Consider the following 17438-nt stretch of genomic DNA (forward strand, 5'->3'; position numbering starts at 1 on the left):
AGACCGGACCTCGTTCACCTCGACAGGATTCAGGTTTGTTTTGGCAGGTTCTGAATACACCAAACAAAACAAATACTTCATATAACGTACATACATACAATCAAATACATTTTTAATCAAAATGTTATTGACGCAAATAAATACATTTCTACAAAAACAAAATTGTTTTATTCTATTGTATTCTTTGTGGACATGGCTGAGGATGAGTACATCAGATGAATATTGGCCCTTTTTAAGACTTTAGTGTCTCATGAAACAGGCTAAAATGTATGCCCATGCCTAATGAGAGCGGGATAAAATACAAGTTCCAATGAAATCTTATGTAGCGGATATAATTTTTGCTGACAGCAGTAAGCTGATGCGGGCACAAGAAGATTAAAACAGCACATGGTCTTATCTCCAGTTCATCCAATAGAAATGTACTGTATTGACATTGTTTCTCCCTCCTCTCAACTTCTTACGTATTATTAACGGTGTGTGAAATGGGAAAGTAACTTCAGCCATACTTAGCGTGCATGCTTCATTTAACTAGATTAGCCAGACGTGTCAAACTGTCCTCCTTTTAGAGGCACTTTAACGCTTAAGCCTGACATTTCCAGTTGGAGATAAAAATGTTAAAAAAGTTCAGTAAGATAAACAAGATAAATGTGATTCCTAGCGTATAATTTTGCTTGACACCCTCACTTGTCTGGCTACTGTAACTTTTGAAATAGTCGGCACTTCAAAGCTGCAGGAGCGGCGGCGGAGAGGAGGGTGGAGGCTACACACTGCAAGTTCCATCTTAGAAGACTTGCAGCTGAGAATAAAATCAGATAGGAAGTAAACATGATCCTCTACAGCGAGGAGATCTTCAGCACAATAGCACACACGCTTTACCTTGATGGTTTTGGCAGCAACTATATTGGACAGAATCTTCTTAGCCACATTAAAACTTTTGCTTGGAGGTAGAAAGCTCGGCCCCTGTGAGGATATGATAAGACACAGAATGCTTATCAAAATTGATCATCTGTCAAGCCCAAATGAGAACGTGTGTGTCGGATATCTTGTATTTTGCACCTCAAGCCAGAAAAAAAAATGCAAACGATCACAAACAGATGAGAGCATGAGGATTAAATGGGACATACTGTCCTTTTGGCATTAACTACTGACTGTCAGTACATTTACTAGCTAAAGCCAGCTATGGCATCAGCAATGGTTAATATTTATTTAGGTTTGATAACATATGAGTGAATTTCACTAACACTCCCCATCTCCCGCTGGCTTCTCACATCAAAAAGCCCAAAAGGCAAAATCTAATTAGGTACAATACGAGTTGCACGACACAATACAATAGCTGCACCAGAAAAACTGCCTAGATGATAATAATGATCAGTTTTCATTAGAAATGTCACAAATGTATTCATTTAATACTACAAAGTACAATGGAACCTTTGACATCAAACATGTTGTTTGCCTGGAAGGCACTGTTTTAAGTAACATTGTCTGTGTGTAAAAATGTATTCGGACCCATTGCAAGCTGTGACTGGCAAAAATCTGTTCTTGAACTAAGCATGACACATGGATACAATCCAGTTTTATAAAACTACATGCAAATAATGAGTTATTACAAAATATACGCCACACAAATCAAAATCAGGAAACATTTGTTCTCAACTTTACCTGAGTCGTCATGTTGTGGTCGCACAGGAAACTCTGATACTTTAGCGGAATATGAACGCTCTCTTTAGGTCGGAGGTAAACCTTTGGCCCTGGAGCTCCTTCTTCCAAGTGGAACATGTCCTCCTCCAACGAGGTTGGTGTTTTAGTAAGCTCTTTAAAGTACTGCCACTCTTTTGTTTTGGTGATGACACTGGATGGAGAGAATATCACATACAAGTGACATTAAAACATGCTCTTTTGTTTCATTAAGGAATCAACATATCTAATAGTGTCCAGTGAAACAATATTTACCATTATACAGTGGAACCTTGAGATAATTCAAGTCTGGTTGTTCCAGAATTGGCCACAATTCAGTTCACCTCAGCATCGTTTACTTGCCATCAACTGATGGACACGGACTTTGTGTTTCAAGCTTGTCATACCTGAGCATACTTAAAAGTAGGTTGTCACCAATGTGGCGGCCATGTTGGCAGGGACAACTTTCCTATCAAAGCGTGGACATTGGCCGAGCATCGCCATAAGCACGTGGCTCAAAAGGAGTGTGTCGTATCTACCGGTTAATATTGATGAAGCTGATAGAGCGCTATCAAGCCAATGTGAACGAGAGCAAAACAGGAAAGCGCAAACGACCAAAGTATTTCGGGAACAACGCTAAACATTGCTTAACAAAACCAACACGTATGTTCCGTCACCGCATGACTACTGCTGATTTTGGTGGCTATCCTTCTCTTTGTCAGGTTGCACTTGTCCGCTCACCAGCATCGTCCTTTTACAAAGCGCTGCAAGACTTGCAGAGTAAATCCTTTGATACTTGTTGAAATTAGGTCAGCGGAGGTTCTTACTCTTGTCTTTTTTGTTGACAATAACAAAAGGCGAAGCGGATATCGACAAACAATGCTAGAAGAGACCATCCAAATCTACTGAAGTGCACATATGTCTAGTGTGATATGATATGGTATGTTAATTGTGATAGTACGACATAAGTATGATGATGGTTCAACTCTAAAAAATTGTTGAAACGTTGGGACAAGTTTTTCACCAAGTCTTGAAAGCCAACCACCCATCAGGAACGCAAGAATATTCTATCAAAGAAATGCCTCAAAATTCTGCTTTCCACTTCAACCATAGACTAGACATCCTCATTTCATATGCCTAGATGATGATTTGGGATTTTTTTGTGGGGGGAAGGGAAGGTGCCATTGCTGTGTTTGGAATGAAAATGTTACCCTTTTGTGTCTTGTAGATTCTCAGTCTAAAGTTAAGACATGTAGAAAAAGAATGTCTGCGGGTAGAAAAAATAAGCTAATGAGAATGACACAGTGAGAGTGGAGAAAAGTTGGAGTTTGCCAACAGCAATGGCCTATGCAATTTTTTGGGGCTAAATACACAGTGATACCACTCTTCCGGAAAGAAAAAGAACCCCATAACTGTACTATTGACTATTTTAAACCTCCTGTTCCATTCGTTTCTCAAGAACAGCAATAACTGTTCCTGGGTTCATTAGAGCGGTGCCTTGTTTAATTATCCAAAAGTGTCAGGGGCAAAATATTCCTATAAATGTTGCTTGTATATCATTATTTACTCCTAGAAATATCCATCCATCATTTCAATCAATATTTAGTGCTCTCAAAGAACATGGTTTAATGAAGACAAGTCACTACTATTTTCCATTTTCTTAAGTCCAAATGTGTGGAAAAAAACAATTTTTATTGTACTTTATATGTTGAGTACATTTTTTAAGCCGAGGAGAAGCAGCTTCAAACTGAAAATCTAATCGTAACTATCTCTACTTATTAATTTTAATTTAAGAATGCCTCAGTGAGTCCACATCATAACAGGAATGTTAAATTATCCAACACCAATTAAAACATTGTCTGTTTCTCAGCATATTGTGTGCACTAATTACTGTACTTGCAGTTCTTGTTTTTCTGAGGATGGATTGGTTGTTTTTGCTTTACTTTAGATTCACTAGGTGTGCCCGCTATGTTAGGATGGATTTGATTATGTCATGAAGTCATTACATTAATATACATTATATATGCTTGCACTGTTCAGTCTTAGGGTGGGCATAACATTTACCAAACTGATTTTTGACAAAAGGCTGACTAAAGTTAAACGGGGTAATTCAAATGTTTCAGCAGTCTAAACAAATAAATACATACATAAATAAATCACCCCTGCAGCCCATCCTGTGTCTTTAGACCAAATTATTATTCAGCAGTCAATCATACAATGGTTGGGAGTTAGAAGCCACACTCGTAACAAAGTGACAAATGCAAACAAAGAGCAATGTATATGTGCCTTGGTTCATAACATCACAACTATTTACAAACAGCGTTGCAACGCTTGCTGGGAAGTGCACATCATCACCACCATTACATTGCCCCCACCTAGCAGGCAGCTGACCCCAGCAACTCAAGCATCCATTGATGGCGGGGTCTCCTCTTCCGCAGAGGTCATTGGGCAACTGCCTGCTCCGTGGGTGCCCCCACCCATTCCACCAGGTGCCTGAAAACACCTGCGGAAGAGGAGACCCCTGCCTAGAGAAGTAGGGCAGCCTAGTGGACCAACATTCGGACAATTAGCTTCCTTCTACGTGAACGGGAGGCCAACCGAGCAGCGTCGCCCTAATATCCATTCAAACTTTGTTTCGTTTGAAAAACGTAGGCGGGGAAAAATGCCCCCAGAATGAAAAATTGTCAATGGTGGTAACTTTCTTTGTTACCTGATACATTTCTAGCAGTTGGAAGAGAAAAAAAAGGCATTAACATTTTCAACAATTCTCAGAAAATAATAATAAAGAAACTTCAAGGAGCAATAGCTTATAAAACGACAGACGCAAAGAAGGATGACTCGTAATTAGACTGCGTAAACCGGATGGCAGGGCTAATACCATAATGAATCATCCATGGCGCTCTCCAACCTTTGTTGATCAATGTGATGTATGTTAATCCAAAACTCGGGCATGAGCTGAATCCCTAACAGGGGATTTAGGGTGTGCAGGTTAACAACAATGAAAAGGAAATAAACACAGCAAGATACCAGGTGCGGATGATTCAGGAATCACCGGCTATATATGTACCGTATTAGAGGTATTCAGCATTTCACCAGCATTATTCTTGCACTGCCCTCATGCTGAACTGGGTATGATTGTCATTTGAGCTATAGTGCTCTTTTTTTCTTTTCTTTTTTTAACAAAACAACACTTAGCCAACTGCTTGACATACTCCACACAGGCAACCCTGTTATCAAATGCAAGTGTGAAGCTCATCAGCCATATTTGAAAAGAAAAGGTCAAGTAGAAGTCACCCTTGTCATGCAACAGTACACACATATTTTGGTACTGCACTTCAGTAAGTATTATATACTATGTAGAATGCATACTTTTAATTTGATAGATACGATTTCCTTAGATCATCTCTGTCTTGCTATTACAAAGTAAAGTCTAAAGGCAAGTTTGTTGATGTAATGTCTGAACGATGTCGCACAAGCCTAAAACTAGTTGTACTTGTAGTGACTGTTAAAGGGAGTTGAAAGTATATGGTCTGGCCAGTCAGATCAACTCTTCTGCATGTGATCTTACTCTGCCTCGTTCATTTTCTCTTTCTGCAGTAAGACAAGTTGAGCATGAGCAGTAACTGTGTGTACAGTATTCAAGTTAATATTTGTTATTGAACATATTAGCCCTGTGTAGTTTTGTTTATGCAGTATTTCTTGGCCAATATTGTGTGACCCCTTTACGTGCAGATTGTTGCTATTTTTAAACCCACCACTACTGGGTAGTGGTTACCTGCTTGTTTACCGCAGAGTTCTTGTGCACATTTGTTGTATCGTGTCACCATTTGTTATTGCTTTGTGATAACATGTCATAGTCTCAGTTAGAGACTGATTGTCTTATTTATGTTATATAATAAATGCTGTTTATTAGCAGTACAAAAACAACTATTTGGGGGCAAATTATCATTGTACTGTATGTTGTTATCACACTACATATATCTCTTTGTTTTTAATCCGACATCTTGCAGTGTTTCTGAAGTCCACTATGAGTAAGTCTATAGCAGTCAGTCAGTCTCAGGGGTTCGGAAGAGGTCAAGACGCACACCCAACTCAAATGATTTGTGATGACACTTGGCCATCATTGGCTGCAGGTTATCACACTACATTGCTTGGCCCATCTGTGCTGCAGGGAATTTGGTGCGCTTAGTTGTCGACTTGTGACTTGTGATGGTACATCACATGATTTTTTTATCGTTGTGATCCCTTCATACTATCAAAAGAAATAAAATGCTTGTATGAATATATGCAATATGAATTCACATGTTTAGGGGAACGTATGGTGTTCCACAGGGTTCAATTCTGGGGCCTCGGCTGTTTTGACTGTATCTGCTGCCCCTGGGTTCCAGCATAAGATAGGAATACAAGAACACAACACTTGCTGAATCATCCCAGAAATGTTTATCCTTTACTTACCCAGGCAAGGCAATTGTTGAAAACAGATTTTCATTTGTAATGCCAAACTGGCAAAACAGAAACAAACATATTGCCAAGAAAATATGTCAGGTATCCAGCTCTAACAAAATGCCGTTAATAAGAAAATGGAAAGTTTTTATATATTATACCTTTTAAAGATAAGCACTAAAGTCTATGTTTTAATTGTAATCCTCCAGCATGTTCATAGTTTGCATCTGTAAAAAATTGACAGATATTTCCGTGCAGCGCAAGTTAATTTGATTCATTTAAAAAAAATAATATCCAATTAGTTTGGATTCATTTATGTTTTAAAAAAAACTCATTTTAATATAACAAATACATGTTAATCCTGTCACAGGCTTTTTGTGAATAAAGTTTGACACCACTAAATTAAATTGTTTTTGTCTTCACTCAATCATATATCATTATGTTCTTTTACAGACCTCTGCAACAGTGATGATGTGTTTGTCTCAGTGCATCTAAATTCAGACTTTGACGGCAAAGTCTACTATTGGATAGCAAAAAAAGAAAAAAAGGTTTGTTTATGTTTCACTTTTACACAATGGAATGGGCGTGTGAACCTTGTTAACAACTTGGAATCGTAAGTATTTCCGTCGGTTCCTCGCCACCTTTGGGAACACCTCCACAAAGTGTGAACATGTTTTTATTTCAGGGCAACGCGTGTTGCACTGTCAGCATAGTAAACACTCCAACACATACTAAATGGGAACACATGCTCACAGTCGGCCTGCTGGATTTGGGACACAAAGTTGGGCACATTTTATCTGTCAGCGAAAAACAAAAAAGTGAATGATGGAACCTTACCTGAGCTCAGGATCATTGCTGTGGATGGTGACTGTCTGAGGCGAGTTGAAAGGGTTTTTCAGGACAAATTCCATGTACTCAGCGGTGCCGAGGCTGGCGAAGACTTGATGCGGGGTGGTGATGGCATGGCAAAGCATGTTGTTGATGCCCTCTGCCTTGTTGAGATCTTCATAAAAGGTGCTCGAAGGTGGAACTTCTTTAGTGCCACCCTAAAACCAAACATGACAAAAGCTGAGCAAAATTACAATGTTGGATAGAAATGATTATGATATACATTAGTATTGCCTGCGATTCAACATCAAATTATACTGTACAAAGTATTAAATGATGAGACAGTGTTCATTGTTTTTTTTAGTTTTTTTTTTAAATCACTTCACTGTTTGGATTAACTGTAGATTGCTTATAGCAAGAACTTTACCTTACAGGCAGTATTGTGCTGTATTGTAGACATACAAAAATGTATGAAATGATAGAAGAATGACTTACTCTTATGATATATAAGAATAATGTAACAAATAGAAATTGATTGTAATATATTGGTATGCTAAATCTAGAATGAATGCTAACAATAGGTTTGTTATAAACTGTTGTTTAATGCAAAATAATTATCAACAAATTAACGTAGTATTATTCAACTGTAGTTTTCTTGCAAATTGAATTTGTAAACACAATAAATAAAGTCTTCTTGGGGAAAACAAAACAAAATAATGGTTATTGGTAGGGATGAGCAAGTAACGATAGCAGGTATCGGTATCAGGCTGATACCAGGCCTTAATTTAAAGGGATCGGTAATCAAGATGGCAGCCGATACCTGTGTCAGCCGCCCTCTTGTGGCCATTTTACGACTAACAACTATAAATTAATTTCATTCAATTTTAACCCTTTAAGCCCTAAGCTTTTTCAGGCTTTTGCTCGGAAAATTAATAATAAAAATAATAAGTGGATATCTCTGCAACCACAAGGTCTATTGGAATAATTATTGTGTCATAATAAAGGGAACACTTGTGAGATTTGTTGAGATGGGTCGCTTGTGTGTTTTGCATGATGTAGCACAGCGGGAGAAACGAGTTATTTCACTGTGTGGCGCAATACCGATTTATATATTTAAATGATAATTAAATTAGTTGGCGTTTGAGCTGTGCTTGGGGCATGTGCCTGTAGCCCCGGTTCTGCAGTTTAATTTGATGTGCGACATCATTATATTCTTTCATGATTAGTGCACAATTTCACACAATTTCTTCTTCACAATTTCTTCTTCAAAGTCCGAGAGACCCCCAGCTGGGGGGCGCTCGGGCTTAAAGGGTTTAGGAAAAATGCTCTATTAGGACATATAGGTCTTTCTTTAAAATGATCCGTTATTGTTTTTTCTTTTTTTAAATGTATCAAAAGTACTAGTGGTATTGGTGACTACTCAAGAGTTGAGGACTCATACTGGTAATCAGCCTGGAAGAAAAAGTGGTATCGAACATCTATTGTTATTGGTGCATGCACAATGATACTTTTGAGGGAAAATATACTGTATATAGCAGTGTTTCCCACAACATGTTAATACTTGGGCGGGCAACCACCCAAGACGTTTTCAAGAAAATTTGACTAAATATATATATATATATTTATATATAAAAGTTCGCAACCAGATATACTGCATGTAACATTAGTTCGCCGTCACTCACTTGTGGATCATTAGGGTTAGAGGAGACGCAAGTAACAGGACTGAGAAGCCCCGCCTTCCAAGAGTCCACCCACCCAAGTTGATTTCAAATCTGTGGGAAGCTGCTGTACAGTACCAACATAATTTGGCTAAACCTTGAAAAATGTTTCAAAAAAGTGTTGTGAATGCCAGTCTAAATTGTAAGGCATGGAAAACGAGACAGCATGTGCAGAAGAAACTATGTCAACTAGGAGTTTTTAATATTTTACAGGGAATTAACTGGCTGTAAGGGCTGTGTGAAATAAAACCAACAAGTGTAACACAGGAAGTGTAATGTACAAAATGTGTGAGAATGAGACACAATACTGGCAAAATGACATTTAGCATGTGCACCCGTGGATGAAAGAACAAGCTGTACCTACAGACAGAGGAACAATTAAAACCTACTTGTACAGTCAGTAAAGCACAGGAGCTTGAAGGGCGCGCCATCGTAACAATGGTAAAAATGGAAGACTCCCAGGCAGATGCCGCGTGTCTCCATGAAACCTCCCTTGTGAGTGTTTTAGAGCCAAAATGAAAGCTGTTTCTTTGTCTGCCGTCTATTTAAGTGACAACAAACTATTTATAGGCTTTCATTATAGGACAGTGAGCTCCAATTGACATAACGCACACTCCAGAAATGCAGTGTGAGCTCACCATAACATGAGAGGTTTCATGAGCTTCCTTGGTGCCCTCCTTCTGGTGCACCGCGGCCATACACTCCAGCTTGCGATGGCCACTGTCAAGCTTGTTCTTTTCCCCAGAAAAGATGGTGTCGTCGCTGATCCCACCTTCCTCTTGTACCTGCAGTCTCTGGGCATGTGCAGTGTTCCTCACTATGAAGCAGAGCAGAAACCATATGCAAGCATGAATTGTATTTACTGAACAGAATCAATTCTAATCACTTTGTTGTCTCCACCATATGTTCCAAAATCTCGCCAAATGTCCAGGGGAGAAAGGCGCAAACAAATTATAAAGTACTGTTGGAGCACAAAAACCAACAGCTTGTGCACAGACATGAGTGCAGTCAAACAACTGGCACTACTACAACTGGGCCAGAGCCCGACTCGTGGCACTACATACACACGCTGCGCAGCTCCATTCTAAATCACCCGCAAACCCCTACCAAGCCATGCATTCATTCACTGCAAGAGCAAGTGTTTAATTATTGGCAGAATGCATTTGTCACCCAATAATCCATTATGATTTAGACTGGATCATGCAAATCACCCGTGTTGCTGTAGACGCTCTGACAAGAGAATTTGCCTAATCCTGCACTTTACCCAACATTCCAACATGACCAAAGTTGAAACAGGGGACTACTCACATCATTGCCTCTTTGCATTGTGTATTTTTAGCTTCAGTACACAGAAAAAGTGTGAAGCTGTAAAAGTGAACTGGGGCTTTAGTCAAAGTAATGGCAGCTCACGCAACGGCCAGTCATATTTAAATTAGGTTCAAATCCATCAATTTTCTACCGCTTATCCTGCTCAGGATTGTGAGGAAGCTGGATTCTATCCCAAATGACTGTGGGTAAAAGGCAAAAACCTTGGATTGGTTAGCAGTCAATCACATACAACCATGTACACTCGGGTTCATATACCTACTGTCTATGGGCCATATTCTCCCGTTCGTGTAAGACCTATTTCCTGGGTCTGCACACTTTTCATCTACGTGTATTCTCCCATCCAGACTTCTGACACACTCACCACACATAAGATAGGAATGAATACAAAAACACTAAAGTGACGTGATTCACTGAGAACGTGTACTTTTCCTGAGACTTTTGAATCTCATTTAAATCCGTGAAAAAGATCAAACCCAATTGAAATTTGAAAATGCCAAGAACCAGCGGATGTGTCGTCCACCCATCGGAATGTGCGGACCGCTCCGGCTCCTGTTTTTAATTACAACTTACATAAATAAATGCAAATAATACACCAGTAATCAGAATACTGTTATTATGACTCAATGAATATTGGAGGTCTGTCAAAAAATGTTCCCAACCTTTTTTTGCGCTAAAAAGCGCTAATTTGGCATAATTAAATGCTTTAGCACAGAAACAAAGAAAAATAAATGATTAAATACACAACTAGTCATTACGGCATTATGATGAATGTAGCTGTTGTAATTAGTGAGTGGCATACTAGCTGGTCCACTTGCGCCAAAATCTCCACCAATAAATACCACAACTATAACGCTTTTTTTTTTTATTTGCCGACTCAGAGTGCCTTTTCGATCCACTCCAAAAAAAATAATACTTTTGTTTATTCTCTCTGTGGTCACACTGCTTTACAGTAGATTATTGAAATCATAAACAGTGGTCAAAGGGCGATTGTGGTCTGACTGGAGAAATAAGCCTTCATGTCCGTCTAAAAATGTATGCCAGTGGTGGTTGGGTCGACCACAAAAAATTGTGAATGCCCATTGTTTAATCGATGGAATAAACAATAGGATAATCAATTACAAAAATATTTTGTTTGTGACAGCTCTGGTTGGCATACTGCATAAGACTGCAGTAAAAAAAAAAAAAAAAAAAAAAAATACGAAAGAAAGAAAAAAATGACAGCAGCATTTTAAATACATTTGACATCTTTTTGGAAGTGTCTTTTATAATATGATTGTACGTGTGCTGTATACTGTAAATGCATCCAAACTCCGAGTGCAATATGATGTTGCACTTTCCCTGAGTGCGTAACTTACAACAGCTTCTGAAGGGTGTAAATGGAAAAGTGCTCAAGCTGATGTGAGAATGAGTACAAGGGCAGATTTGACAGGAAACGCTCATATTTTATAGGGTTGCTCCACCAAGAGTTGAGACAATATAGCCCGAAGAGCAGGAATCAGTCCCACACAGACTGCATTAAAGTTAGTTGTGTGTGCCGCTACACTCAGGGAGCTGGGTTCAAATCCCAGAGGGAGTAAAACTGTCTGAGCCTAATTGGCCATGATCCAGACAAACAGTAGCAAAGAAAGTTAGCAAGGAGTTGGAGAGAAAGCTTTTAGCAGGATTTATTCTATGCGGTACAAATATGACTGAATAATGTCCAGAAAACTTACAAGAAGACAGAAATCCAAAGTTAAGATGGCCATGACACAATATGTAATATAACATATAATAATATATTACATATTTTACCCAAATCGGATATATAGGCACTAGCACTGAAATGCGTACTTTGACTTGCAATGTATCATAAATCCAGCCTGAAAGTCTAGGGTCAGGACCTTTGACATTTCTCATCACTTGTCAAGATTCTATTGAGCAAATGTGTTAGAACCCAGCATCGACAACTTGCGCTGTCATGGACGTCACTGCCACGTTTCATTTGCATCCTATCCTGATAGGAGTGCACACTTGTCAACACGTCACTGCCTGTGGCCCCACATTATAGCTAAAAATAGGAACACTAAAACATTTGTGCAGCTTTGTAAAGCATTCAGCTCTTTCATACCTTGGATGGTATTTTTTATATCATATGCTACAGTATGTCAGTGAGAGCTAGATGAAACCATATTCATGCTTTTTGCAGCAACATGATGAACTTATGCAGCTCATAGTCAAAGAAGCATATTAAACCATGTTCAAAATTAAATAACGTGCACGTAAAGCCTGATTAAGCATAATTTGGACTTTAAGCCAGCAAGTGCCTTTGATTGGTATATACATTTAACATGACCTACATTTTCTTTTTGTTTTAGTAATAAGTAGTGTGTGAAATGGTCTTATTATATTTTGTTCCTATGGATCAATAATAAATTCTAGCTCAAAGCTGGTTGATTTTACAGGTAGGTCTCTGTAACTAATTTAGTTTTTAGCATGCCAAATGTGTTCGGACAATAGTACGAGATGTGAATAGAAATAATTGCAGTTTTGATATTACAGTTTAGTTTCAGTAAAAGTTCCAATTTGTTTCCCCTTTATAATGGGTAGTGTTGTTCCGATACCGATACTGGTATCAGCAGAGGCCCCGATACTGCATTAAAACACCGGTCGGTATCAGTATCGGTGAGTACTAACAAGTATCATGCCGATACCATTAATTCTGACGCTAATATAGGACTTTGGATGCAGCATCTTGTGTCTTGCTCATGCACGGCATTCACTGATGTGTGACATGTTCACTGCATGCCGGGCTAATATATCCTATTGGCCCTTGTATGCTCTGAACCAATGGCAGGACAGCTTTTTCACGTTGTGAAAAAACAACTTAGGTATTGGTATAGTATTGGCATCGGCCGATACTGCAAAGCTGGGTATCAGAATCTGTATCAGGGGCCAAAAAACGGTATCGGAACAACACTAATTATGACCTCTTCTATGTATACCCATAAGCTTCCATAATTTATGTATTCAGCACCATTTGGTTGTAGCCCACTTGGAACAAGGACTTCAAATGAAATCATAATGATGTCACATACACGTCATTGTAGAGCTGTGGAATGTGATTTGTCCCAAAAATTCAGCAAAGTAGGAGAACATTAAGATTGTAAATTAAACTGTAACCAAAAAAATAAATAAAACATAATTCTTGTAATTATAACTATTTGATTACTTATTTCCAAATATCTATTGAAATTAGTTCTGTCAAATTTAAAGCGTTAACTCATTGATTAATCTTTTTTTTTTTTTTGCATTAATCATGTTTTAACACAGATCAATCACACTATTAATTCTGACCACAGGTTGAGTCTGAGCAATAAACATAATTACATGCAAGTAAAGCATTTAATAAATGTTTGCGTATGACATTCAGAATATTTGTTCCCGTCAAAATATCGGGGTCCTTTTTTTTCATTTTAAATTATGCAAGTAATTAATTTATTAGAAAAAGAAGAGAAAGAAGAGGATGAGAGCGTGCAGTGGATCAAAAATGTGAAAGACATCCTCATAACATTAAATGTAGAAATAATTAACACATAACAGGTGCTTTTCAAATTTGGCAGGCAAATAATGTTGATAAAAAGCCATTGTAATTGAGTAATTAATCATGATTAATCAAAATTCTAAGATGTGATTAGGCTCTAATTGAAATGTATTCCTTTTTCTTTTCTTTTTTTCTTTGAGCCCTTTCCTTAATTTCTCAGCAAAATAATGTATGCATCCTAAGAGAAACACCTTGTCAAAAGCAGTAATGCAGGCACACAATTTGGTGCTAATCCATATTTGTGGCTGCTAGGCCTTGGCTGAGGCCTGAGCCCCACTAAGTGCCTTTCAAGTATACTGTATGTGTGAGTGCTCATTTTAGACATTCTAGTGCACACTTAGCATCATCACACGCTACACTCTGGACTAGCCATTGCTTGTTTAAGTGAGAGAAAAAGTGGTTTCTTTAGTGTGTGCGTTTGCTTGGACTCGGCATACACACACGCTCACGCACCGCTATGCCTGCACATGCACGCACGCACACACACAGCAAGCTTGTGGCTCGCCACCAGAGATGCTTCTGCAGGCTCAATTAGGCTGAAAATTGAGTGGGTCAGTGGTGCAGCCAACAGCCACAATGTGGAATTGATCTGGTTGGCTTGATCAAGGCAGCAGCCAGCGGTTTGGGACTGAAAGACACTAATTGCTAATTGCAAGGATACACACACAGAGGTACTCTGATATACGTATGTTGAAATGTATACCAAAGAAAGCATACGTGTTAGGACTTAAACATAGACTGTCGGCTCTGGTTTGCAGTGCTTACTTACCATTAAGTCGGAGAATATTTCTGGTAGACAGGCTCCCCCCTGTGAAGCCACCAGTGACCTCACGAGGGATGATGATGTGAGAATGAGACTGCATACGGTCTGCTGTCTTTCTCCTACTCGGATCTGCTTGGGACCCTTTAAGGGAGAAAGACCATCTCTAGTTAAGATATTCAAAGGCATGTCGTTTTATACCTCAAAGAGCTACTCAATATGAGAAGGTCAAAGAAAAGCTTAAAAGCACTTTTATTTCATTCTAAAGGGCAAATGTTCAGATAGCAATCATTGCGCAATGACCCAGAACTTTCAAACAAAATTAGCCTGGTAGTCAGAGGGCATGCAATATCAAATCAAACATGTCTTCTAAAACACTTTTGAAAATTACACTCTTTTACAGGCTGTAAATTGTTTTGTTTTTTCCTTAAGCTACATTGATATTGCACCTTTTCTTATGAGCGTGGGGAAATGAAAACTAGTGTTTTTCCTATAATAATGATGTGGAATAGCTTTTTACTCTGTCAGCAACACAATAGCACAAATTCAGGAAACAAAATGGTTCCATTTATAGAAATGCTGTCATAGAGCAAATACAATTTTAAATTTGGTTACAGACATTATCTGATAACATGATGACTGTCATTCTGATTGATGGTTAATGTTTCCTGGCTGAATAATCAGCGCCATTTCTGCAGTAGAGCAAAGCCAAGATGTTTGATATGAACTGAATCTTGCTTCTTGGAGGTGGCATCATCATAGTCTTAAAAAAAAAAAAAAAACATTTTAATTTTAAAATGTCTCATACATCATCAGTCCTTCAGCTCTATGACAGATCCTGATGCAATTTTTAAGACATATAAATATAAATTTGGACTCCAGGGTGAACAGTGAATAATTGATTTATTCATTCATCTGGTACCATCATAAAGCCTTTACCGCAGATAATCTACTATGGTGAAAAATGAATCATTTATGAACAGAATTTAAACATAAAACACCTTATTTAGTCACAAGGTGTGTCAGAAAAAGTTGCAGGAATACTATCACAAAAGATAGATTTCAAACCCAAAACTATACATTTCCCCCTTCACTCTGGACCAGAGGATTAGCCACTAGGTCTATATAGGATTCTGCTGGCCTTGAAGTGGTGTCCAAACTACAGCCCGGGGGTTATTTGTGGCCCGCTGTCCATTTTCTAGTGGTCCTCACCATATATAGAAAATAACAGTTGACACGGCCTGCAACACTACTGGGTGGGGTGTTGAATAACGTTAAGGTTGCGACACCAATGGGTGCAATGCATCTGACAACTACTAATAATAATACATTTGACTTCTAGAGCTTTTCAAGATATATTTCAGTTTCAGAAACAAAAATGTTTTCCACTTTCTGTTGTCAGTGTCAAGGTTTGATTTATTAACACATAACATTCATGATTAAGATCCTTTAAAAATGTTCATCTAATGATCAATTACTCTTGCTTTGATTGTAAATGTGGAGATCTGATCAGGGCAGGGACAGATTTATTCTAATGGAATAGAGGGCTGTGGGCCACCCCAAAATCATGAACAATCCCAAACTGTTTGCTTTATCACCTCTAACTGGTGTTAGAAATAACAAAAACACAAAAACAGCTGGAATTGCTAGCTTGATTGAAAGGTTTTTTCTGTATGCGGCCCTTGAAGGTAAAATTTTGGACACCCCTGGTTTAGTGCGTTAGAAGAGACAACACAGTCTGTTGCTGCTTCATCAATTGACAACAAGCCTGCTCTCAATGCCCAGAGGATCCTGTTGTTAAGGGGATCTGTTGTTCCAGGAGTACAAGAAGGTGTGGATTACTTTGAATGAAGAATGTGTAGTGTGCATCTGAAATATTTAGTGACACACCCGGGCCAACGTTTGGAGTCTGCATAGCTGACTAAAAGGTCTAAATCTGTTGAAAGCCCTGTTAAATTAAATGCAGGGTACCTATACACAATGCCTCCATTAAATTCTTAACTTTGAACAGTCAAAACATAACCAAAGGAGTTGCTTAATTGGATGAGAAGTTGCTTTAACATTTGCAAAGAGTTTCTGTATACCACTTCAAGGATGCTTCCATATGAAATACGGTGACTGCATCGGTGAAGTGGCTTTACCACCTAGAACTCAGAGCTAAGTGAGCATAGGAGTTGTTAGAAGGGGCATCAAAAGCACCCTCCAAAGGTTTTAAAGGAAGACTACAGCAACAAACTGATAATGGGCAACATCTTAATGAATAATAGGAGCCTGGGGTTGCCATGAACACAGACAGCAGTTGTGTAGATTAATGGTCGAGGTGTCTGCCGTCTCAAAGCATCGCCTTCATCATCCATCAGCCTTTACCGCCTTCCCACTCTGCACATGTAATTGTTTGAGTTCTATTTCCCCAAATACTGCTATGAGGACATTACTTCTGCTTAAACATCTTCAATCCATAATAAAACCATCAAGACGGACGCTTCTACGACTCATTATAGGCCTTTCAGTTAATTTCTTTTGTGCATAGAATTGTTTTGGTGACGGATGGGATTATGTAAGAAAGCCTGCAAGGATGCAATATGAAGAACATCAAGTACTTTTTGCCCACAATAAAACAAATGGCTTGATAATGGACCCAATTATAATCCATTCGTTTAATCTTTTAAGCATTTAAATTAACTATCCATCACCATAAAAGATGAAATAGTCCCAATCATACTGCCTGATCAAATACTCATCTAGTTGACATGGATGTCAACATCTGGGTTGCACGATTCCTGAAGTCCCCATTCAACTATGGATTACACTTTACATTTCAAAGTAAACTATAAAGGCAACAACATCGCTCGCGGTGTAGTTTAATTAGCTCACGGACAGATTTTCAATCTAAAAATGTCCCTTGCTGTTTGTAAACACAACATTGAAAACTGAGCCTTGAGGAAGCAGCCAACCAGGAACGAGCGTGAAAGCAGCCCACCAATCAGGAGCGGGCTTTCGCACAGCTGAATGTGGATATGCAGACAAGGCACAGGACTCAAAATCCTAACACGTCCCGCGGAAACAGCCCACCAATCAGAAGCGTGTATTGGCACAGTGAAATTTG

The 17438-nt window shown here is 38.7% G+C and overlaps 1 protein-coding gene across 2 annotated transcripts in view; it reads right to left on the reverse strand.

Moving 5' to 3' along the window:
• nphp4 (nephronophthisis 4) overlaps positions 1-17438 on the reverse strand; it is a 146159-nt gene that overhangs the window by 16191 nt on the left and 112530 nt on the right. For both annotated transcript variants that reach the window (XM_086067961.1, XM_086067960.1), the window contains exons 18-22: positions 14342-14476; positions 9302-9480; positions 6955-7163; positions 1660-1849; positions 877-960 (exon numbers count right to left, since the gene is read on the reverse strand). In XM_086067961.1, coding sequence (XP_085924087.1) covers positions 877-960; positions 1660-1849; positions 6955-7163; positions 9302-9480; positions 14342-14476 — 797 coding nt within the window. The remainder of the gene's footprint in view (positions 1-876; positions 961-1659; positions 1850-6954; positions 7164-9301; positions 9481-14341; positions 14477-17438) is intronic.

The sequence above is a fragment of the Leptonotus elevatus genome, chromosome 2 (assembly GCF_054856555.1).
Source record: "Leptonotus elevatus isolate MCC_2025b chromosome 2, RoL_Lele_1.0, whole genome shotgun sequence".
In the NCBI taxonomy this organism is placed as follows: domain Eukaryota; kingdom Metazoa; phylum Chordata; class Actinopteri; order Syngnathiformes; family Syngnathidae; genus Leptonotus; species Leptonotus elevatus.